The sequence below is a fragment of the Vicia villosa genome, linkage group LG6, assembly GCF_029867415.1.
Source record: "Vicia villosa cultivar HV-30 ecotype Madison, WI linkage group LG6, Vvil1.0, whole genome shotgun sequence".
NCBI classification, from domain to species: Eukaryota; Viridiplantae; Streptophyta; class Magnoliopsida; order Fabales; family Fabaceae; genus Vicia; species Vicia villosa.
The window spans coordinates 27,365,296-27,390,160 of NC_081185.1; the positions used below are offsets into that span (position 1 = coordinate 27,365,296).

Genomic DNA, 24,865 nt, shown 5'->3' on the forward strand with positions numbered 1-24,865 from the left:
TCGCAGTTAGGTGCTACAGCGGCAGCGGTGGCTGAAGGAGTGATGGTTAAATTCTCGATCTTTTGAGTTAAAGCGTCTACTTTAGCGTTAACGCGGTCTATACCACTAATTTCGTACATTCCTCCTTTGGTTTGGGCTTTCTCTAGAGCGGCGCGTTCTCCTCCCCATTGGTAATGGTTTTGTGCCATGTTCTCTATGAGTTTGTATGCTTCATCATGGGGTTTGTCCATTAATGCTCCGCCAGCAGCGGCATCTATAGTCATTTTAGTGTTATATAAGAGACCACCATAAAAGGTATGGATGATCAGCCATGGCTCGAGTCCATGATGAGGGCATATTCTAAGCATGTCCTTGTAACGTTCCCAAGCTTCGAAAAGCGATTCGTTATCTTTCTGGGTAAATCCGTTGATTTGACCTCTAAGCATAGCAGTCTTGCTAGGCGGAAAGTATCTTGCTAAGAATACTCTCTTCAATTCGTCCCACGTAGTTATGGAATTGGACGGCAGGGATTGAAGCCACGCTCTCGCTCTATCTCTCAAGGAGAAAGGGAAAAGGCGTAATCGAATAGCTTCGGAACTAACGTTGTTGGCTTTGATAGTGTCGGCGTATTGCACGAACACGGATAAATGGAGATTGGGGTCGTCTACAGGGCTTCCAGAGAATTGATTCTGTTGAACAGCTTGGACCAGTGAAGGTTTCAGTTCGAAATTGTTCGCTTCAATCGCAGGTGGTGCGATACTTGAATGCGGTTCAGCGCGCGAAGGAGCGGCATAGTCTCTAAGAGGACGAATAGCAGCCATCTCTAACTTCGGGGTGATTTGATTGATTTGATCAGTAAAATTCAATTCCTGATTAATCGGAATTTCTGCTACTTCGGGAAGGTTGCGAGCTCGACGTTTAACGTTAATGAAACGTTCGATCTCGTTAATTCGTTGTATTAAGTCTCCTCCTTGTGAACAAGTATTTGGCATACAATCGTTCAAAAAGAAAGGGAAGAATTTTCCTAGTCTCTACGGTGTAACAGTGAGTTACGATATCGACTTAAATAGTCCCCGGCAACGGCGCCAAAAACTTGATCGCGACTTTACGTGTCTATAAATCTGATAACTGCAAGTGCACAGTCGTGTCGTGTAGTTTTAAAAGATATCGAATCCACAGGGACTATGAATCGATCTACCGTTATCTAAGGTTACTATGTAAAGCTAGGAGTACTAAAATTTCGATTGTTCCTAAGGGAAAGTGATTGTGAGAAAATAAAGAATAATAATAAAAGACAGGTGTCAGTATGTATTTCGTTTAACTAAAGGCAATCCGAAGGTTCATTGGCTTTTGCATAATTAAATTAAAAATCTTTACTAATTCCAATTGATTAAAAATCCTCGTCTCAAACTTTCGCTCTGTTGATTCAGACTACTATCCTAATCCTAATGTACGCTTTCGCCATCCCATTAGATTTTAGAAGAGCTTTTTGGAAACAATGTAATTAATAAAATGCCTATTTTACGAGGTTGTTATCTATTTAAATCTCCTAATCTCAAACTTTCGCTCTGTTGACTCGGAACATGCTAATATCCCTAACGTACGCTTTCGCCATCCCGCTCGAGTGTAAAAACAATTTTTGAAAATAAATAAGTTCCAATTAGTTTTAATACGCTTTCGCCGTCCTTAAAACTAATGTCCTATGTCTACTATCCAGTTAAAGATCTCAAACTTTCGCTCTATTGATTTTAACCTTTGACCGTCCTAATCCCTCAAACTTTCGCTCTATTGGTTTTAAGACTTACTAATTAAACTAGACATATAAACCAAAAATAAGTGATAATTAATAAAACATAATTTAAGCCAATTTATTTCGGATCCCTACGGTTAACTTACTTTACATACCGACACCTTTAGTATTTTAGCCAGACATATTAATACGATTAAACATACATATATTGGTTCGGTTCATAATAATAAGCATATTAAATGGCATATAATATATCATGCAGATAAATAATATAAATAAGGCGGTGAATAAAAAAACCTGAATTAAAATAAATCTGGATTGAATTGAATCTTGAAGTACTCGAACTTCCACCACAGGTTGGCTGGATCGTTCTTCGGAATTTAAATGGCAGAAAATAAAAACAAGGAAAATAAAGCGATAAATCTAACGTAAGGCTAGATCTATAAAAAGTTCACAACAATTTCCAGTGTAGAAATCGTTGTGAGAAAATAGACGGTTAAATGAAAACAGAATAAGGAAAAACAGTTCGCGGTACAATTTCGGCAGCACTTCGTTGGCAGGAAATCGGACAGATTGAAGTGAGATAGCAGGTCCTATTTATAGGAGGGGATTTGCAGTTGCTTTGCGTGAAAAGAGGAGATTCTGCAGACTTGGACGTGGAGACGTGCGTCTCCTATTCTTCAGGAATACTTGAGACGTGCGTCTCAAGTGGAGAGGATTTAGGGAGGTGGAGACGTGCGTCTCCCTTTTTGCTGAGGTGGCAGAGACGTGCGTCTCTGCTTACTAGTGTGGCCTGGGTTGCTTTCCTTCGTGGGCTGGATTGCTCTTTTGGGCCTTTTTGGGTCCTAATTGCACCCTTCTTTCATTACAGCACCCCTTTTCGTCTTTTAAGCATAAATATTGGTCATTTAAGCTCGATTTTCTTTCCTTTTCGCAAATAGTCGTAATTGAAGTGTAAAACCTGAAACAAAGCAAATACACGCGTAATATCATAATAAATTGACATAATAAATGGAAAATGCTATAAATATCTATGGATTTTAGGCTAAATATACGATATAAAATCGTGTTATCACTTATTTCGGAAATGCATTTCTGAAAATACCATTTCGGAAGTTCATTTCTGAAAATACCATTTCGGAAGTTCATTTCCGAAATATTGCGCGTTTTGCAGATTAAGCAAAACAGCCCCCTCCCCCATTCATTTACCCTAATTCAACATCAAACACAACCCCAGAGAAATTTTGTGCAAACACCTCCATTCTCATCAATTGGTAAGCATTTTGAGTTTTAGATCTATGATTAAAATTCATATTAGGGTGTTTACAAATAGCAAAAAATGTATTAGATTAGGTTGGTACTGATATTTAGGTTGTTTAGAATGTGTAAACATAGTTTTGAACTTTGTTTTGGGGGTCTGCCATGGAAGTTGCAGAAAACTTCCTCGCAGGGGTGTTTCGGAAGTTCATTTCCGAAAACACCTCCATTCCCAGTTTCGAAAATGAACTTCCGAATTGTATCTGAAGTGCAATTTTTTTAGTTCTTAATGTTGTCTCGCTTATTAATCCATTTCAATTGTTTTCAGGAACATGTCAGATAACCAAGCACGCATCAGACAGGGTAGAGAGACCCAGATTGCGTCGGCTAGACGCGAGCGGGCGGCGGCGTAGCTGGCGTCGACACAGGGACGGGGGCAGGACCGGGGACGTTGTGTGTGAGTTCCCGTGGAGATGGACGAGGGTACCTCTACATCTGGATCGAGGAGTCGTCTGGCTCGGGTATCTTCTTCCCGCCAGCGAGAGGAGGAGGAGGAGGAGGTGGCAGTGTCATACCACGAGGCGGAGGAGGTACCGGATGTTGACCCTCCACTCGGGGAGGAGGATGAGCAGAAGGAGGGCTACCCGGGAGGGTCCAGTGACACTTCCGTGCTGCTTACCTACCGCGAGCACGTCGCTCGCCGTATCTGGGAGGAAGAGGTATTTTTTATAATTTGCCCGACTACATTATTTAACTATTTATAATTTAGACGTTTATTCAATATTTTCTTAACAGTCTACTTAACATACTTTTTTATTTGTTTTTTTGTAACAGGAGAGAGAGCCATTGAAAATGGTGAACCACGTCCGGAAGGTTTTCAGTCTGTTTAAACCGACTACCGAGTGGTTTAACGATGCGGTGAGAGCTTCAGGGCTTAGTGGGCTCTGCATGACGGGGTATTCCACCATCAGCTACGACATGCAGGGGGCCTTTGTGGAGCGGTGGCACAAGGAGACGTCTTCTTTCCACTTACCGGTTAGGGAGATGACGATCACCTTGCATGATGTGCAGTGTCTTCTCCAACTGCCGATCAGGGGGGCGCTGTTGACCTACTCCCGGATCCAGAGGGTCGAAGCCAGTCAGTGGATGGCGCTCTATTTGGGTATGGAGCCCGAAGTTGCTGACTATGAGTGCATCACGACATTTGAGCCTCATATCCGGTTCACCACACTGAGCCGCTATTTCGAGCACCACCTGGTGGCGACGGCCGAAGCCCAGGATGCGGGTGACGATCTATTTACACATTATCACCGTGGTTGCGCTCTCCGGTGCTGGTACATGCATGTGGTAGGCACTGCGATCTTTGTGGACAAGAGTGCGAGGTACGTCGACGTGACCTACCTCCGCTACTTCATGGACTTGACCATCATTCACCAGTGGAACTGGGGGGCAGCTACTCTGGCTTACCTATACCAGAAGCTGAATGAGGGCTCCAACTGGAGAACGAGACAGTTGACTGGATCTTGCACACCACTCACGGTACGTTTCATTTTAATTTTTTCGTATTTGTGTTTCGTATTTACTTATGCTTCGTATATATTTATGTTTCTGTCGCGGGGAAAAATCGTATCTTTTTTTGGGATGAGTCACCTGATCCCTTCTTTGGGCTCGAGTGCTTAAAAAAATGATTTTTCTTTTGTTCCGACCAAACTTTTTATTGTCTCCAAAGTAGGAAAAGGAAAAAAGCTGCAATAACCTTAAAAGTGGGGGAGAGATTCCGGGTAAGAGGGTTGGTTATACGAAGGGAAGGTATTAGCACCCAACGTATCTATAGTACTCTATAGGTTTCTTTGCTATGTTTTTCATTCCATGTTATTGAGGGGTTCTTGTGAAATAGGTGGGAAACTAAGGTGTTTGTTTGATTATGCTCGCAAAGATCATCGTGATCCTCTGCATACATATCCCTTAGAGGGAATCAGAGCATCTGTAGCTCGGGGTCTACGGGTGATAAGGTTTGAGTGGTTTGAGGGAGAAGTTTTGCTCGCCAAGGATACGACCTTGTGCCTACGTATTCTCAAAGGGATGTTGAGAAAGTCAGAGCAATCGTAGTTCCCACTTATGCTTGTGGAAGCAAAGGAAAAGAGACAAATGTCATCTCAATGTTCGATGTATCTAATCTATATCATCACATACATCTGTTTGTTTTTTGTTTGAAATTTTTTCATTATAAGCCCTGGGCTGTGCCACTTATGGCGCTTAGAATGAAAAATATGTTTTTTGTTTAACAAGCCTTGTGGCGAAAACTTTCAATGAAGTCAGCCTTGTGACAAAAAGTTTTGATTAATCAGCCAGCCTCGTGGCAAAAGTTTCAATGAAGTCAGCCTTGTGACAAAAACTTTGATTAATCAGCCAGTATGGTGGCAAAAGGGTTTGATTGATTAGCCAGCCTTGTGGCAAAAAAAGTTTGATTGATTGATTGTTTGTGATGATATAGAAGAGATACTCCTTTCATAGAGATGAAAAATGTCTAATCTCCTAGGGTATTTGTTTGGATATTGGGGATGCTTATAAGAAGCCCGTGGGTCCTTGTACGAAGCCCAAGAGGAGGCTATCCGAGGGTCCTTGCATTGTAAGCCCGAGAGGAGGCTATGGGAGGGACAATCCAGGGTCCTTGCATTGTAAGCCCAAGAGGAGGCTATGGAAGGGACAAGTCGTTTGTACGAAGCCCAAGAGGAGGCGTGGTATAGTTGGTTTGAGCTCTTAGAGCGATTTCACCGGGAAACCATACTCTATGTCCTAACCTAAACTAGGGAGAGATTCTTTGCACGAAGCCCAATAGGAGGCTATGGGGAACCTAGTGTTGTACTAAGTTGAACAAGTATATATAACACAATCACAAATATGAACAAGTACGAACAAATATGAACAAGTACATGAACAAATATGAAAAGTTATATGAACAGTTATACATGGCAAAGTGTGTGTATATAATGGAGTTTATGAAGGAAATATACCTGTAAGCATGATCTATTTGTATACACGGGGGCTCGGGACTCATACTCGGGGAGAGGCCCATTTGAGTTTATTCAAAGCTATGTAAACAAATATTTACAAAGGGCTTGGGACTTATACCTACATGGAGGCCCATGGTATTTTTGGAAAGATTTAAAGAAAACCTTCATTTTTGATTTGTGATTCAAGGTTAAAAATCAAACTGATCGAGGTATTTACAAAAAGGTGTATGTACAATGAAATACCTAATTTCATGTAAAGGAATGGGACTTATACCTACATGGAGGCCCAGGTATTTTTGAAGAAAAACCCTAATTCTTGATCTTGTTATTCGAGGGTTTAAATCAAATCGATCGAAGTATAAAAGGTAGGTATATATACAATGAAAAACCTAAATTTATACAAAGGAATGGGGCTTATACCATAAGGGATGCCCAGGAGGTTTTGAAAATCAATTGATCAATCCAAAAAGATTTAATCAAGAGTTTTTTTGAAAAGAAAACTAAAAAGAGATGGTTTATCGTTTTGAAGAAAACTGTGATCGTTTGTTTTAAAACAGTTTAAAATTTTGAAAAAAAATCAAATTAATTAAGATAAACACAAAGATTATACTTAATTAACACCTAAATGATTAGGGTTTGATCACAAAATATTTACAAATGATTAAGTTTGAAAAATCAAATGAAAAAACAATATTTAAAGTATTTAAAAACACTTAAAAATATGTCATTTTAAACTTAATTAAAAATGTATTAAATAAATATATTTTTGTGATTTTTTTTGATATTCATAAAATACATATATAAAATAAGAAGTGTGTAAAAAATGAATAAAAAATGAGTTAATTTGATAGGTTAAAATAATTGATGAAGTTGTGAAGAAAAATAAGAAAAATAGTGTTAAAAAATTAGGTTTTGTCTTCCAAAGGGCTTGAACCCACGCCCTTGTGTTTACCATTCAAAAACATTGCCAACTGGACCACGCGCGTGGTCTGTTTAACATTTGCAACGAATCAATTATATTTTTGAATCAATTTCTAATTTCAGTTTCAAAAATCAGGCGCCAAGAACACAACCCTAATTTGAATTTGAAAATTCTGAAAACTGAATTGTTTGGATCAAGTGAATAGCCTATCTTGCTCGATTTTTCACAAGGAACATGATGGTGATCTTTAATTTCATTTATTTTTGCTCTAAGGTGGTTAATTTTCTGATGAACACGAAGAACCCTAATTCTATGATTCAATCTGAAATCGTGTATGTGCTAGTTATGATGCAATTGATTGAGGGTTAATGATCCTCATAGGTGCAGAAACAAGATGGTATATCAATATTTAGTTTATGATGCATGTATGTATGAGTTTGAAGTTCAAGAGAGCTTACCTTAAAAATGGCAAAACTGGAAATCGAATTCTGCAAATGAGAGGTTCCAGGTGTTGTTTCTTGATCTGGATATCATCAATGGACCTTATGGAACATGTTTGAATGCTTGGAACAGTCTGAATTCACCTGAGCAAGGCCATGGAACCTGATCTGCAGTTGCTTCAAGTATGAATCGAGCTTGATGATTATGAGGTTACAGATCATATGTGAGTGTTTGGATAGTTCATATGTGATATATATGAGGTGTTGGAAGTGTTAGTTTGGACAGAATTGAGCTTGTGTGGATTTTGGCATGATGAGGCTCATTTTATGCATATTTGGGAAGTGAAGAGTGATTCTGAGATTTTGATGTTTTTGGGGTGTGTGAATGGATCAAACACATCACATTTGATGTTTATGAGATGTTAGAACCCTCACTTTGCTTAGAAATTGCAAGAGATGGAAATTGCAATTCTCCCTCTTTGAAACTCATGAAACTTGCAACTTAAGAAAGAAGAGAGAAAACCTAAGATTATGAGGTTTTGGTGTGATTTGAAGAGTGGAAATGACCTCTATTTATAGGCCAAGGATTATGAATGCAGAGCTTTGCAAGTTGATCAAAGAATGGTGATTTGGCATTTGGAGATAAAATGGAATCTTTACATTTAATGCAAATGGTTAAAAGTGACTAAACCATGGTTAAATCTCCAAGCTTCTTATCCTCTTCCATTCTGATCTTCAAATCAGAAAATATCTCTCAATTATTGCATTGGTGCATCATTACTTGCATTATAGGTCATATAGTATTGAAACTTAGTGAAAATGGTTTGAAATTTCAAGTGAAAATGATCACTAAATGCATAATTCAAAGCCATGGCTATGCTCCATATTTTTTCATGCTCTTGGACATTTTGGAAAGCTCATGTTACACACTTCAAAACCCTAGTTGAAAGTTTCTTCAAGACCTTTAAGGAAATGGGTGAAAAAGATCCATGAACTTTGAAGAAAATGAGATTTTAAGTGAAATTTTCAAAAGATACCAACTTTGAAGCTCCATATCTCTTAAATGTTTGACCTTTTGGAAAATCATTTTATGTGACAAAGTTGTTTATTGGATCAAAATCTACAACTTTCATGTTGGAAGTTTTTTTCATTTTGGAGGTGAAATTTTGAGTTATTCCCTTCCAAAGTTTGGAAAAAACCATTGAAAAACACTTAGAAATTTTTTCTAAGTATAAAAGTTAAACTTTGACTTTTTGATTCTTGATTGATTTTCTTGATTTTTCTTGATCAAATGACTTCATATATCATATATTGATGATTTAAAACTTCAAAAGTCATGGTTGACCAAAATTCCCCAAAAGTCAATGGTGATCTTGTACAGTTGACTTTTTCAGACGAATCGCGTTTCTGGAGATTTCAAATGAACCAAGCTATCCTCACCAAATGAATGGTATGAATGGATAATATTGAGTCATTAGAGGATATTGAGCCATGGATTGAGTTGTGGCACCATGTCCTGATTAAAAAGTCAGTTGTTCAGATGAATTAGGTCAAAAACCCTAATTGTCGACCAGATGAAATTGATGTCTGTAGGTCTTGAATTGAGATACAATTTCCATTGTATATTGTCATAGGGATCATTTGAAGATGATTGAAACCTTTGATTGACTTCCTGGGGATTTTTAGGGTTTCCCAAATGTGATCCCTGATTTCAGTCCCTGATAGTGTAAAACCTTATTCTGATGATTTGAAATTTCACTGTTGATCAATCCTTGTGTAGGAGATGTCTTGAGTCAATAGATTAGGACAAAATGATGCACTTGGGGTCTTGAGGTCATGTCCCAAGTCATTAGGTCAAATCCTGAGCAAAAGTCAGGAGTATGCTATCTTCAGTAAAAACCCTAATTTGGTTGATTCAAAGTTGTTGAGCTTATTGAAGTGAATCTTTGAGGACCAAATGTTGGTTGTTGATGAAGATAGTTCTTTTGAGATGAAATGAGACCAAAACCCTAATTGGTTGTTGCTTGTACTGATGAGTGTTTCTTGATTAAACCCTGCTGAGCACAAGTAGCAAACACAAGCTATGCAATTTGTTAGAGATGCAAATGATGCATATGCAAATGATATGAAGTGGTATCTTAGGTCAAAAATTGGGGTATGACAGTTTCGTATTTACTTACGGTACGTTATATTATCGTGTTTGTGTTTTAGAGCTGGATCATCTCTTACTTCTCTCGGATCCACGGCTTTCACATTGATCCTGAGTACGTTGACGCCATGCCCAGAGCCGCCAGATACGTTCTCCAAAGGGGAACAATGCGGTGGGACCATACCGTGGGTACCTGGACCGCACGATGCACGATGACGTCACCTGGAGGCCATTCAGCGACTACACTAAGGTTGTCCCCTTTGACGGCATATCTTTATATTCTGGCTGGTTGGCATGCGGGACCAGCATCATGGTCCGGTATCTCCCTAAGCGGTGCATGTGGCAGTTCGGATTTGTGCAGATGATACCCAGGTCACCTTTTGAGGCTGCTCCCAACACACTGACCCGAGTGCAGCTCGCTGCCATATTTGAGGATTGGGAGCATCATGTGGTATCGGAGGAGTATCGTCGCATTCGGGTCACCCAGGACTGGCACGGCGTGGAGGGGTATGTCACATGGTTCTATCGGGTGTCACATCCTCTGCTGACACCCGACGCTCCCGGCGCTCCTAGGCCAGCACACGAGGAGATTCTAGAGAACCAGCAGGCCGAGGATGACCACGCCATTGATCTCCTGCCGATCTGCCAGCGGATAGAGATGCTTGGGCGGGACGCGTTGGATCGAGGTGGCGTTCATCAGGGCGGTCCAGAGGCAGTCGCCGTGATGGAGATGATCGTCACTGATGCGGGCTGTGCGGCGACATACAGGCGGCAGAGGAGGTCCCAAGGAGAGAGGGTTAGGCATACCCAGTAGTGGTCGGGTTTATTTTTTTTGTTTTTGGATTGTATCTTTCGCACACTATTATTATTTAGATTTGGATCGGATCGACTTGTATATATTACTATTTTTATCATATTAGTAGTTTCTGTTTATATGTCGCTTATTTTATTTGCCGTTTTCCTTTAATTAAAAATACGAGAGAGTTTCCAAAAACATAAAAAAAACACAGTTTCTGCATAATTCGGAAGATCATTTCTGACACCCCCCAAAATCTGAAAAAAGGTATTTTTGGAAGTGCATCTCCGAAAACACCTCCAATTTGGTGTTTTCGGAGATGCACTTCCGAAGTCTGAAAATTTTTTTAAAAAAAAAATACTTCGGAAATGCATTTTTGAAACAGGAGTAAAGTGGGGTTTTCGCTGGAGGTGACCCAATAGGTGGGTAAAGAAATTTTCTACTCAAAAGTCAAAATCACTCTTGATATAAATCCCATAAAATATAATTTGTTCTACTTTCAATCAAATTTTTTCACGGACTTCTAATCTTGATTCATCAAGCTCAATATATTCCTCTACATTTTTCACAATACCCAAAAGTCAAAATCACTCATGATATAAATCCCATAAAATATAATTTGTTCAACTTTCAATTTAATATTTTCACCGACTTCTAATCTTGATTCATCAAGCTCAATATATTCCTTTACATTTTCACACAACTCAAAAGTCAAAATCACTCTTGAGGTAAAACCCATAAAATATAATTTGTTCTACTTCCAATCTAATTTTTTCACGGACTTCTAATCTTGATTCATCAAGCATATATTCCTCTACATTTTCACACAACTCAAAAGTCAAAATCACTCTTGATGTTAAACCCATAAAATATTATTTGTTTTACTTTAATTTCCTTCCTCTAATCTCTCTAATCTCATTTATAAGAAAAAAATTTCTTTTTAGATAAATTAAATAAATAACGTATCTGAATAACATATTATCTAGATACATTATGTATGCAATGAATCTAAAAAAAAATCTTTTCCTATAAATGAGACCGGATGTATTAATTTTTTCATGGACTTATAATCTTAAATCATCAAGCTCAATATTTATCCAAATCGCTTACTCTTTCACATCCATATTGCACAAACTTCAATTTCGGAGCTTTAGATTTAATTTTTAGTCTCTATGAAGCTCACATCTACACAAATCTCTGAGTTTTGAGAAAATTTTATTTTTAGAATTAGATTTTTAACTTAAAAACAACTTTAGTATAAAATTATCGAAGATGTATCAAAAAAGTATAAAAGGATGCACCAGACAATAATTGGATACTTGTGGAAGACTAGTTATTTTCCATTGTTGAAGTATGTTGGCTTCATATTCATAGAATATATCTGCATTATTGAAATTTCTAGGCTCCATAGCCCGAGAATCAATGGTGCATGAAAAGAAATTCAATCAGTTGGAACGTAACCATCGAGCAGAAAATGAAATACATAATTCAGAAAACAAAACAAACAGGTCCAACATTCGATACAGAATTCATAAAAACTGAAATGAAATATATAAATATCTATCATTAAAAATCAGAAACACTTTCGTCTTCGGAGTAACCTTTGTTGATCTTTTTCATTGCTGATTCAAAGATGCTCTCAAGCTCCCTCAGAACGTCCACAAACACAAATGTTTCTTGATCTTTGTCATCAATCAAGTCTTCTCCCTTTGTCATTGCAGAATTGATCTTCACCTTGTCAACAGCAGTGAGCTTGGAAGTTACGCTATTATCATTCATTACTTTCTTCATATTATAAACATAGTCATCCAAAGCACGCATTGCTTTACTCTTCTTCACATGCTTCATATCTTCAGATTTGAAGTGCTCAGCTTCCTCTATCATTCTCTCGATTTCTTGGCTTGACAGTCTCCCATTTTCATTTGTTATTGTAATATCTTTCTTATTACCACTTGTCTCTTCCTCTGCAGACACGTTTAATATACCATCAGCATCGATAGAAAAGCATACCTGAATGGGAAGTCCACGAGGTGCACGACGAACTGAGAGATTAAACCAGCCAAGCAAATTGTTCTCGCTTGCAACCATTCTTTCACCCTCATAGACCTCAATATAGGCAATAGATTGGTTATCTGCAACGGTATAATATTCACTTTTCTTCTTAACCGGAATAGAAGTGTTTCTGGGAATCATAACACTCATGACATCTCCTATATTTGACTTACCAAGTGACAAAGGTGTTACGTCATGCAGTACTAAGTTTGGAACATTCTTAATACCTTCACAAAGCAAAGCAGCCTGAACCGCTGCTCCATAAGCAACAGCCTCATCAGGGTTGATGCTCTTGCATAATTCCTTCCCCTTGAAAAGGTCCTGCAATAATTGCTTCACTTTGGGAATCCTAGAAGACCCACCAACAAGGACAACATCATCTATACTACTCTTCTCCATCTTAGCATCAGCAAGACAACTCTTCACAATCTCCATACACTTTTCAAACAATTCCATGTTGAGTTGTTCAAATTTCGCTCTAGTGACTAAAGAATAGAAGTCAACTCCCTCATACAAAGCATCTATGTCAATAGTAGTCTCAGTATCAAATGACAATGTCCTTTTAGCCCTCTCACAAGCAGTTCTCAACCTCCTAAGTGCTCTCGGGTTCGCACTTATGTCCACTTTACTCTTCCTCTTAAGTTCATTCACTAAATGGTTCACCATTCTACTATCAAAGTCCTCTCCTCCAAGATGAGTATCTCCGGCAGTGGCTTTCACATCAAAGCTATCATCTTTGAGTGTGAGGAGAGACACATCAAAAGTGCCACCACCAAGATCAAAGATGAACACATTTCGTTTTCCCACATTATTTGCTCTCTTTTGAAGTCCATATGCAAGAGCAGCCGCAGTTGGTTCATTAATTATCCGCATTACATTGAGTCCAGCAATAGCACCAGCATCTTTTGTGGCTTTTCTCTGAGAATCATTGAAATAAGCCGGCACAGTAACCACTGCGTTCTTGACCGGTGACTCCAAAAATTTCTCTGCAATGTCACACATATGCATGAGAATCATAGATGATATTTCTTCAGCACAAAGGCGTTTTTCTTCACCCTTATACTTAACAATGATCTCAGGTTTGTCATCATTTCCAGACACAACCTTAAATGGCCACAATTGTATGTCATTCTGAATAACTGAGTCACTAAATTTCCTTCCAATCAACCTCTTTGCATCTGCAGCAATAAGAGTATGTTATGTTCTCATGAAAGCTGAGCAGAAAAATAACAAAAAATAGTGTATATACAACGGAGGAAATTAAAAGGTAAATTACCAAAAACAGTGTTTGTTGGGTTTGAAGCAGCCTGATTTTTTGCAGCTTCACCGATCAATCTTTGATCATTAGTAAAAGCAACAAAAGAAGGAGTAGTCTTGTTCCCTTGATCATTATGTATGATCTCTGCTCTATTGTTTTGATCCTGCCATACAGCAACACAGGAGTAGGTTGTGCCCAGATCAATTCCAATAGCCGGTCCCTCATACTTTTTGGCCATTCTTCTTCAAGTGAATGAATATTGTTTTCAAATTCACTCTTCAGAAGATAAAGAGATACTAATACTATCTCTGGTTTGATTTATAAAAGTTGATTTTTAAATTTTAATGTTTTTGTTGTTCCAATAAAGAGAATCTCATAGAGAGTACTGCAATTTTTGTTTTCCCGTTAATGTTATTGTTGTTCCAATAAAAATTGACTCATAATTTAATTTTTTTAATTGCATTAATCTATTTAAAAAAAATGTGAAAAATATTGAAACCACAAAGATCAAAAAGATAAAGAAAATGAAAACTTCTCTTTGATGAGTTTAATTAGTTTTTTAATTATACTTTTTCTGATTTTTTTCTTAACATATGTATATAATTTTAAATTTTAAAGACATTTGAGACATGGGAGCATATCATGGACAACATAATATCACCACGATTTCATATTAAAGATATGGAGCACTGAATATCAATATAAATATATAAAATGTAAAGTACCTGAAAAAACCATAATTAACCTTCTGATTAAATACTAAAACTATTCTGATTCTAGGGTTAAAAACGACTAATTGCATAATACTTGATTTATATTGATTTGGCAATAAATGATGCTGATGTGTCATCACAAAATTTATTCTAAACATTATTTATTTATTTTAATCTGATTATAAAATAGTTATTCTTCCACTAATTATTATTCTTCCACTAATTAGTGGATTTGAATTTGAATAGCCTAAATTTAAACCTAATTATTATTGTCAAAGAGCAACTCAATAACACGTTGAAAATTGAAAAAGCCTCTTTATCTATCTTTTTTGGAAAAACAAATGTAGCATATAACAAGATTTCGGTGTGTGATATACAAATACCCTTTTCAACTTCTGTGTGTGATATAGAAAATAAATACCCTTTTCTCATTCATATATCTCTTTCTATGTGAATCAAGTAATGGTTGTTTGTAAGAGAGAAAAAACAAAGAGGAAAAAAAAAGTGTCTCTCGCCCTCTCTCTCCTTCTTATGCTTTCTCTCAAATCTTAGATTTCTTCCTAATTTCTCATTTGGGTTTGTTAGTAGAGTAAACCAATTGATCTATGACTCGCTCTATTGAATTTACGATTTTGGAATTTCATTATGTTTAATTAATCTGTTCTATTTTGCAGAGTTTAGATCTTCCAAGAATTGACCGGATTATTTGGTGTTCATTGAGATCTTAATGTTTTGATTTTGATTCTTATATGTTGCATTGTTGCATGTTGATGATTATGTTTTATGCTGCGCGATTGATGATTTTATTTTCTGCAGATCTACTGGTAGTTGCAATTGAACCTGTCACAAAATAAGCTTTCGATATCACCGAAGGTACATGAATCCCAAACAAGATGAGAATTTAACAGCGAAACCCTATGTTGATGAGGCGAACAATGACGAATCCATCATAACTACAAATACAATGATGTTGAACACGATTTTGTTGATTCGCCTTTGCAAATCACCAATTCAAATTCGAGTTTTCTCGAATTGGTAGTAGGGTTAGTGATTAAGGCATTAGGATTTCAAATTATTCTCTATGTTTGTAAGTTTTCCATTGCTATTCGTCTTTCGTTGTTTGTTGTATTTCATGGATCTTTTTGGGACAAGAAGAATATGCAAAAGTATTTTCCTTGGGATTTTGTGCAGAGTGTGGAATGTTATAGATGCAAGGGATCCACAAGGCACAAGGTGTTACCATTTATGGGAAACAGTTGAAAGGAAATTGCAAGCACAAACACTTGATGCTCTTATCGAACAAGGTCACAAACCTTTTTTTTTTTTTGCTTTTATTTTGAACTGTTGCTTAATACTATTAGTTTGTATATTACAACATAATACATTTTAAAACTAAGATCAAGAAGGTAATGTTTCTTCTAAAACTTTTGACTGGAAAATAATTTAGAATGGTTAAACCAGTTCCCTTCTTAACATTGTCTCTAAGGACTACTGTTAGATAGATATCTAAAGGTTCAAATACCGATCCAATTCAATTTGACAACATTTGCTCAATGCATCAAAGTGTTAAAGATCTTGGACAAGAACATCTATGGAGAAGAACTTTAAAAATAAATGCTACTCAAGTCAAGAAGCTTAATGGAAGCTTATTGTCGGTAGCTCAAGCTAAAGTTGGCGACACATAACCCATTGAGCACTTCATATGTCACAATCTGGATTGTAAGAGTAATTTAAAAAAGTTTGCAACTGATATATGAAACTATGAAGTTACTGATATGTTTTTTATTTTATGCTAGCAATTGGAATTTAAATTATATATCAATTCTTACATTGTATATACATGGAATTTGGGGAAGTTATATACATTATTTGGAGTGCTTGATGGACTGTATATGTACGCATTTCCTTACTCCCTACATGAAATTTTGGTGATAAATTTGTAACAGGAATTGGGTACTAAATTCAACTCCGACTACTTAGCATATAACTTCTCTATATTTAAGAATCTTCATTTTTCATCTGGTCTTTGTTATTAATGTTATTTTACTTTAAACAAATATATCTTAATCCAATCTCTGTTCTCTGTTTGAGTGAGAGACCAACTCTTAAATATGTAATAGTTTGATAAGACTAACATTTATTCAAAGACAATTTTCCTTTTTGCATTCTGTGTTCATACTTTGAGTGTTTCCCTTTCTTTGAGAACTGAAAAATCACGGATCATTGTGAATGCATTGTCAATTATGAGAGATCCAAAAGCCTTGGACTGCTCTAGAAAAGTTTTGGCCAGAAAGATTTGAAGGAATAACATATATATTAGAGGCGTGATTTTCATCTCATATTAAATGGTAATATCATAATAATATTTATTGTCTTGAATTATTTCCACATTGATACTATTATTTATATAAATATAAATGAAAATAAGTTATCAATATTTTTATTAACGAGAAAAAATCTATCGGCGATATTTTTTTTTAAACGGTAATAAATTAAGATTATTCTTATAAAGCAAAAAATTTATTGTTGATACAATTATTTTTTATAAATGAAAATAAATTACTCTATTTTAAACTTGACAAATGTGAGTGAGAAAAATTAGAGATTTATTTTATGATCAATTAAAAGTAAGTTTTACTCTATTTTTTTTAAAGTATATTGTTGATTCAATTTAAAGGAAGTTATAATAAATAAAATAAATTATTTGTGACTGATGTAATCGAAATATTATTTATATTATTTTACGAATTTTCTTATAAAATCAAATTAATAATGACCAAATTGTCATTTTGATTTAATACCAATGATATTTTTTTTTATTTCTTGATAATCTAACTAAATAAAACACATTTAAAAAAAATTTTATGATTCGATTTATTAAATCTAATAAATTATTATAAATTTTAATTTTGTAATCAAATAAATTAAAATTTTAAGATACCATTCTGTGTAGATATTCATTTAGGTTTGAAATTTGACGGGGTGCTGTCATATATTGTAGGTTTGTAAAAATTATAAATAGGATTAATAAGAAGGATTTAAAACTGATATTTGATGGGAAGCTGTTTTAGATTTTAGGTTTAGAAAATTTGACTAATATCTAAAAAGTAATGTTATTTGAATTGGAAAAATGATTTTATTCAAATATGTAGTTTTAAAATTAACTCATCTGGATTTAACTGAGTTTTGTTAACTTATCTAAATTCACGGGTATATGTAAACGTATCTAAGAGATATTAGCTGTAGACTGTTCATTTTAATGTCAATCTTTTAAATATCTCTCTTGCTGCTGTTTTATATAATTGAAGTTACATAGTCGGTTCTACGATTTATTTTAAGTACGAATCAATGCTGAAAAGTTGGTGCATATTATTAGCATATATTTGTAACTATGTCAATGTTAATCAACTGAAAAATGAATTCAAACTTTACAGATTTGGTAGACATGTGATGTGAATCCAAAGGGGACCCGTGCGAAGCACGGGTTTCTTACTAGTTTTATGGTAAAGGAATTTCTTAATCCAAGGAAAGTGTGGGTGCTCCTATGTTATTTGAAAAAATCGTGGTACCCAAACCCTTATTTATGTGGACACCAATATTCATATCTGCATTTGTATCTCCGTACCCGTTTACTCGCTTGTGTAGTAAAACTAAATCGAATAATTATAAAATATTATATAATTTTATGTTTTTAATAATATTAAAAAAATTATGGATATTATTGTTGAGTTAAAAATAAATAAATATTTTTATTAAAATGTGTATAAGTTTAACATCAATATATTTTTTAATTGATAAATAAGCATCTATATATAATAATATAAATGACATTGTAAAAAGTGGGTATAGGACGGGGTGGATAATAAGATACGTGATCCATACCCGCTTATTTTAATTATCCATGTCCATACTTGTACCTATTTGTCGCTGGTACCCATAGGGTATGAGCCAAATTATCATCCCTATAAACAATAAACTTCTTTTAATTTATAAAAATATTTGTATTAGTAGTATACTTTTTTCCATTTATAAAAATATTTGTATCAATATATTTTTCCCGTTTATAAAAATATTTGTATTAACAATACACTTTTTCCTTTTTATACAAATATCTATATCAACAATAAACTTTCCCGTTTATAAAAATATTTTTATTAATAATATATTTTTTTAGAAAAAAATTGTGCAACACTAACTTTGACCACTTACTTTTAATTCATTATGAAACAATGTTTTAATTTCTAAATTATAAAGTTAAATTGAAAATATTATGTTTTCTTTTGTTAATTTTATAAGTTGAAAAAAATATAATATCAATTTTTAAATTAAACATATTTAAAGATTAAAATAATTATGAGATATTTTCAAAAATGTATAAGTTCTATCATTATAATTTTATTTAAAAAAATGAAAAACAAAACTCATTATAAATATGTATAAGATTAAAAATATATTTAATTCTATAAATAAATATTATACTTTTTAAATCAACCATTATTTATAAAGTGATCCATTAATTGAGCCTAAAAGTTTCGAAATAAATGGCTATCTTTTTATTTAATTGTGTTCTATATTATTATTAAGTTGCTTCTAAAAATCCAAGAAATTATAAAATATCTTATATTTTGAGTAAGAATTTTTAAAAAGAGAAGAAACATGTAATTGTAGAAAAGAAAATATAGTTTAAAAAAAGTATGCAAAATAAGAGGAAAAAAAAAGAGAAATTTATTCTACATGTCACTAAGAGACTATCAAATAAAAAATAATCAAACAATTGAAAAACTCGATAGACCAAAATCAAACAATTAAAACTTAAGGGGCCAAAATTAAACAATTGAAAAGCTTGGGAGATCGAAATTACATTATATATATATATATATATATATATATATATATATATATATATATATATATATATATATATATATATATATACACACACACACACACACACACACTAGCCAGAAGAAGACAAAAACGAAAAAAAAAAAAAGAAAGAAAAGAATACCATACAAAACAAAAATCAACCGCCCAAACAAAACAACTACAACCGAGAAATAGCCCACAATACCCAACTATAAAACTAAAAGAAACTGGAACAAAGTTAAAACTCCCTTAGATAGAAGCTAGGAAGTCGAAAAACTACTTGCACCAAAAGTACCTAGAACACTCCAGAGGGATGGATGTCAGCTTTCAAGCCGCTATTGGCTTAGATACAAGATGGAATTCTAAAGCCATGCCAAGAAAGCACATATGAACTACCCCTGAACCTATCAAGATACCATTCCTAAGCCAAGAGAATGCTAAAGTCTTCCATATCCTTTGAAACTCACCAATTATCTTGAGAAGACTATATCATTATGAGATTTTCAAATCCACCAAAACCCTACATGCCGAATTAAAATATTTTCCCCTTTAATCCTAGGAAGACTACCATTTGATAAGAACAACTGTCAAAAGGTCAAAAATTCAATCCCTAGTTAAAACAAAAATCCACCCCAACCATTTAAAATTCTATATCAAATAGAACTTTCTACCTCACAGGTAACAAAGAGATAGGAGGACGACTCTGTAACCTCCAAACATAAAGGAGAAAGAAATTCCCCTTACTCCCAAAGAATTTCCCTCTTAAGTAAGTTTACTTTAGTAGTAATTACAATATGAAGGAGTTTATTCCAAGAAAAAACTTTTACTTTGGAGGGTGTCCAACTACTCTAAACACGAGGCAAAACACTCGCGGATGAGGACTGGTATCCCTAGCAAGCTCCCACAAAAGAAGAAAAGTGTAGGAAGAGGAAACATAACAGTAACCATCTTTGGAGTTACACCACAACTACCAATCAAAATTCTCAGAGGGATTAAAACCTCTAATTACCAATATAAGATCAGCAATCAAAACTTGCTCATGCTAAAAAATACTTCCTCTTCTCCACTTAAGATCTCAAACCCATGACTCACCCTCTCACTTACCAACCTCCCCCACATAACCAATTTGTTGATCACAGATAGGGAAGAACCTTTAGGACCGCACACCAAGAAGATAGACCCCCAACCAAGGGTCAATCCAGAAGCGGGTGTGAAGTCTTGAACCAACCCGCTTGAGCAAGCCATCACAAAACTAATCAGAAGAGTCTTTTGATTTAGAAACACGAAGGGAGACCTCCCTTCAACAAGATAACGATAACATGAGGTACCCATCTATTTCCTCCAAGGAACACGGTATAGGCATATGGCCATATTTAGCAATTAAAATATCATGCTAAATACTAGACGCCCCCAAGAAAAACCTGCACCTCCACCCCCACTTACCCAAAAGGACAAGGTTAACCAAAATTAGATCATAAACACCTAGATCACCCAACTGCTTAGGCTTACACATAACATATTATTTTACCCAAGGACATCAGTACCCTTTTGAACCCCCCGGAGGAACCTCCTCTAAATTTTTACAATCTTCTTCCAAACCTTGACATGCATCATAAGGAAAAACAAAAGGAAGATAAATATGGAATTAAGAATCGGGTTATGGAGGATCAACCCCTCTAAGGGTACATATATATGCCTCTAAGAAAGGAGTCACCTTGTAGTGATATTTACTAAGGGTTCCTAAGTAGAGAACAATTAAGGATTAGCTCCAACCGGAAGGCCAAGTACTTAAAGGGAAAATACTTATGCTTATAATAGAGGAAGTCACAAGCAAGATCTAAGAAGGTTAGGTCACAGTTTAGCCCAATGAGAGTACTCCTAGCAAAATTCACTCGAAGGCCTAAAGCAAGCTTGAAACTTCAGAGAATCACTTTGATGGCCCAAATGTTAGCAATAGAGGACTCAACAAGATTAATCGTGTCATCTACATACTACAAATGGGAGACCACAAAATCATATGCTCCCACTCGGATCCTTGACAATAGCTATAGCTTCACCGTTCTAGCAAAAAGCCCACTAAGGCCTTCAACTACCAGGAGAAAAAGGAAGGGGGACATGGGTTAAACTTGCTTCATTCCCCTTAGGATATTGGTTTCATGGATCGTGCAACCATTAACCAATGTCGCAAGATTACAAAAAAAAAAAGCAATCCAACCTCTCTACTTGACATTGAAACCAAACTTTTCTAAATATACACCAGCAAATACTAATTCAATGAATCATAGGCTTTTTTAAACTCCACTTGGCTAGTAATTTCAGTTTTGTAGTTACTTCTCTTTAACGTCTTGTTCCTTTCTTGTTTAGGAATTGACTTGGCAAAAAAATACCATGGTGATTACTTTTATTGTTGTTATAACTGTTAAGACTGGTGCATCATCAAGGCCATCATGATCATGTTCTTTTTTCTGGGGTTCAACCGCATAAGAGATGTTAATAAACTATTATGTTACTAAGGGCAGAGTTAGCTCATTCCCTCATAATTTGAGTTGAAATTTGAACCGGGGAAGGATAACAACTAATTGCGCTATACAAATACTTGGGAGATGATTCTTGCAACTCAGCCATCTTTTCTTTTTACATTTAACAAATTGTAAAACAATATAATTTTGAAATTTCTACTACAAAAATTGTTTGAAACTAATTCAAGCATCTTTTGAAATGAGTAAGTTAGCAAAGATGTTGAAGTATAGCTTAAAATATTTGTCGATGAAGAGAAATAAAATATATTTTGAGATTACTGAAAATTAGGAAGCCGAAAGCAGTAAGAATTTTCGGTTTAGGAGATTCGTGGATTTTGGAATTGACTGAATCGGTTTGCAGATATGTTATTTAATGTTTGAATATTGGATATATATCATTAAGAAATAGTCTAAATTAATATAAAATATATCATAAGATATTTATTATATTTTATTCTAATAATTAATAGGTTGTGTTTTGGGCTTTGTATCACGAGTTTTAGTAATTATAAATATGTATCTCTTTAGTGTTTTATAGTGTGACAATATTAGAGTTTATAGAAAAATGGTAGAGCAAAGGGTTTAGGGTCTTCTCAAGGGAAAAATGAGAAAGTCGAGGGTTTCAAGAAACCATTGGAGTTATCTAAGGGGATTATGAAACACTTGGTTACACCTTGGGTTTGTGTGCTTACATTATTGAGTTAGAGAAGTTGAGAAACACTTGGTTAGAAAATATGGGTTTGTTCTCGGGAGTCTTCAGGGTTGTTCTCGAAAACTCTGAAGGCGAATGCTATTTTCTTGTAACTTATATGTAATCTCTTGTAACAACTTTATGAGAATAATAAATTAGAGAGTTGATCTCTCCCTAGCGTAGATCTTTTGATCAAACTGGGTAAACAATCATTTAACCTTATTTGTATATTTTCTATTTATTGATTATTATTGCTGAAGGCCATTTATTTTGGTTGCTACTTTTATTTTCAAAATAAATTAAAGTGTTGATTGAAATTGAACCTTGTCATTTTTCACTACAAGTGGCGCCCACCATGGGGCAAATAGGCATCGTTTACAAGTGAGCATTATGGCTAAATGTGAGATCGCGAAATTTTACAAAGACAAAGATTTTGGGTTGTGGAAAATAAAGATGCAAGTAATTTTAATTCAAGAGAAGTGTATTGATGCTTTCAAGGGTGAAGCATTGATGTCTGCAACGGTTACACAAGCACAGAAGACCGAGATGGTGGATAAGCTCAGGAGTGCCATTATCTTGTACCTTTGGGATATAGTTCTTAGAGAAGTCACCATGGAGCAAACTGCGATTACGATTTGAGAAAACTTGAATCATTGTATATGACCAAGTATTTGGCTCGCAGGTTGTGTCTAAAACAACAACTTTTTCACAATGACTGGTGGAGAGCAAATCCATAGTGGAGCAGTTCACATAATTATTCAAGGTTATTGATGATATTGAGAATATTGAAGTGAAGATTCATGATGAGGGCAATTTTCTACTCTTGTTGAGTTCATTACCCATATACTTTTAGAAATTTAAGGATGTCCATTTTTATGGTAAGGAACATACCATTACTTTGGATGAAGTCCAAACGGGGGTGAAATCCAAATAATTTTCAAAGGGGAAAGATTTGAATATTGAGGATAGTGGTACAAGTTTAAGTGTCTCAAGAAGAGGGAACTGGGTCTAAAGGGATGTCCAAATTGAAGAAGTTTGACATGTCAAAGGTAAAATGTTTTAATTGTTAGAAAATTTGTCACTTAAAGAAGGATTGTCCTGAGAGAAAAACCAATGATGATCATGTTCAAGTTGTGGTTGCCTTGGATGAGGATGCTGGTTCAATAATTATATTGAGTTTAAAGACTAAAGATAGTTCGGTCATAGACTCGTGTTACTCTTATCACATGTGTCCAAGAATAGAATATTTTGATACTTTGAAGCTAGTGCAAGGTGGAGTAGTTCACCTTGATGATAACAAGACTTGCAAGGTTCATGGTATTGGTACGGTCAGATTTAAAATGTTTAGTGATCGTGAATTTCTTCTTCATGATGTGAGGAATGTTCCAGAACTTAAATAATTTTTTTTATCTATAAGTTTTTTTGATGATCTAGATTATTGCCTAGAGTTTAACATGGAGTGTTAAAGATTTCGCATGATGAAGTGATTGTTGCTAAAGGATCTAAGATATGTGGTACATATATTTATGAAGGTTGAAGTATTGTTATTCATTCATCATTAACTAGTGAAGTATTCCATGACAAAAAATAGCTATAGGATATAAGGTCAAGGTGTTATGAATACCTTGAGGTTGTTTCATAAGTGTATAATGATTTTTGCAGAAAATAAAGGATAAAAATGCATGTGACCGTTGAGTTATTATTGAGTTTTTTGGGAAGGGATAATGTCGAAGTAGCTTACTTGGTTGGTAGGGAATTTCTCCATACGAAGATTAGTAAAAACCAAGTGATAAACCAGTTAGAAACTATAACGGAGAGAACTCAATTAGAGGTGAAGTTTCCTACTATGAATACTAGTAGTAGTGAGGGAGCGGTTATAGAGATCTCTGATTATCACTTGAATCGTGATATGGTAAGGAGGAAGATTGAAGCATCTCAAAAAGACGATTATGCTAGCCTTGGGCATTATGCTTTGAATATGGATAAAGGGGTGCAAAATACAAAAACAAGAACCTTCAAGGATGCGTTCGAAGGCATGCAGAATTGATGATGGTTGAATAACATTATTGTGGGCTTGTCATATTACCTAATCAGAAAAAGACAATTGGAAATCATTGAATGCAAGGGACGAGATAGAGATTCAAGGGTACCTTGAATTTGATCAAGGTTATTGATTAGAATTTTAACATGGTAGAGAGAAGTAAGGTTGTTGTTGGTTAAATTGACATCAACACGGTTTAAAGTCAACATGGAAATTGTTGAAGTATGCCTAAATACCTTTTTCGATGAATAGAAAGAAAACATGTTTTGGGATTCTAGAAAATTAGAAAGCCGAAAAGCAACAAGAATGTACGGTTTGAGCAGTTTGCGAATTTTAGGTTTGATCGGTTCAGTTTGCGGACCCGTTATTTAATTTTAGAATATTTGATATATATTATAAGATATCGATAATATTTTTT

At 35.0% G+C, this 24,865-nt stretch overlaps 1 protein-coding gene, 1 long non-coding RNA gene and 1 other non-coding gene across 4 annotated transcripts; 2 read left to right on the forward strand and 1 right to left on the reverse strand.

Moving 5' to 3' along the window:
* Positions 1–318: 318 nt before the first annotated feature.
* Positions 319–425, forward strand: LOC131615322 (small nucleolar RNA R71). Its single transcript, XR_009287743.1, has one exon. It is a non-coding gene; the product is annotated as a small nucleolar RNA R71 (small nucleolar RNA).
* An 11,331-nt stretch (positions 426–11,756) lies between these two features.
* On the reverse strand, positions 11,757–14,047 carry LOC131609047 (heat shock 70 kDa protein 4-like). 2 transcript variants are annotated; one of them, XM_058880680.1, is made up of 3 exons: positions 13,636–14,047; positions 12,533–13,537; positions 11,757–12,439 (listed from the first exon to the last, which is right to left on the reverse strand). In XM_058880680.1, the coding sequence occupies exons 1-3, from the start codon at positions 13,853–13,855 to the stop codon at positions 11,874–11,876; spliced, it is 1,791 nt and encodes a 596-aa protein (XP_058736663.1). In that variant the 5' UTR covers positions 13,856–14,047; the 3' UTR covers positions 11,757–11,873. The 2 variants fall into 2 exon arrangements, with proteins under 2 accessions (XP_058736663.1, XP_058736662.1); XM_058880679.1 differs by having other exon boundaries at positions 11,757–13,537; positions 13,636–14,044.
* Positions 14,048–14,742: 695 nt separating this feature from the next.
* On the forward strand, positions 14,743–16,221 carry LOC131609049 (uncharacterized). The gene is made up of 2 exons (XR_009285924.1): positions 14,743–15,417; positions 15,522–16,221. It is a non-coding gene; the product is annotated as an uncharacterized LOC131609049 (long non-coding RNA).
* The last annotated feature ends 8,644 nt before the right edge of the window (positions 16,222–24,865 follow it).

What these genes read in the sequence shown, in the direction of transcription:
- LOC131609047 (XM_058880679.1), bottom strand. Translation starts at nt 13,855, where the DNA reads ATGGCCAAAAAGTATGAGGGACCGGCTATTGGAATTGATCTGGGCACA. An exon ending in CCCAACAAACACTGTTTTTG is followed by an intron (nt 13,538 to 13,635) that starts GTAATTTACCTT and finishes TTATTGCTGCAG; the next exon opens with ATGCAAAGAGGTTGATTGGA.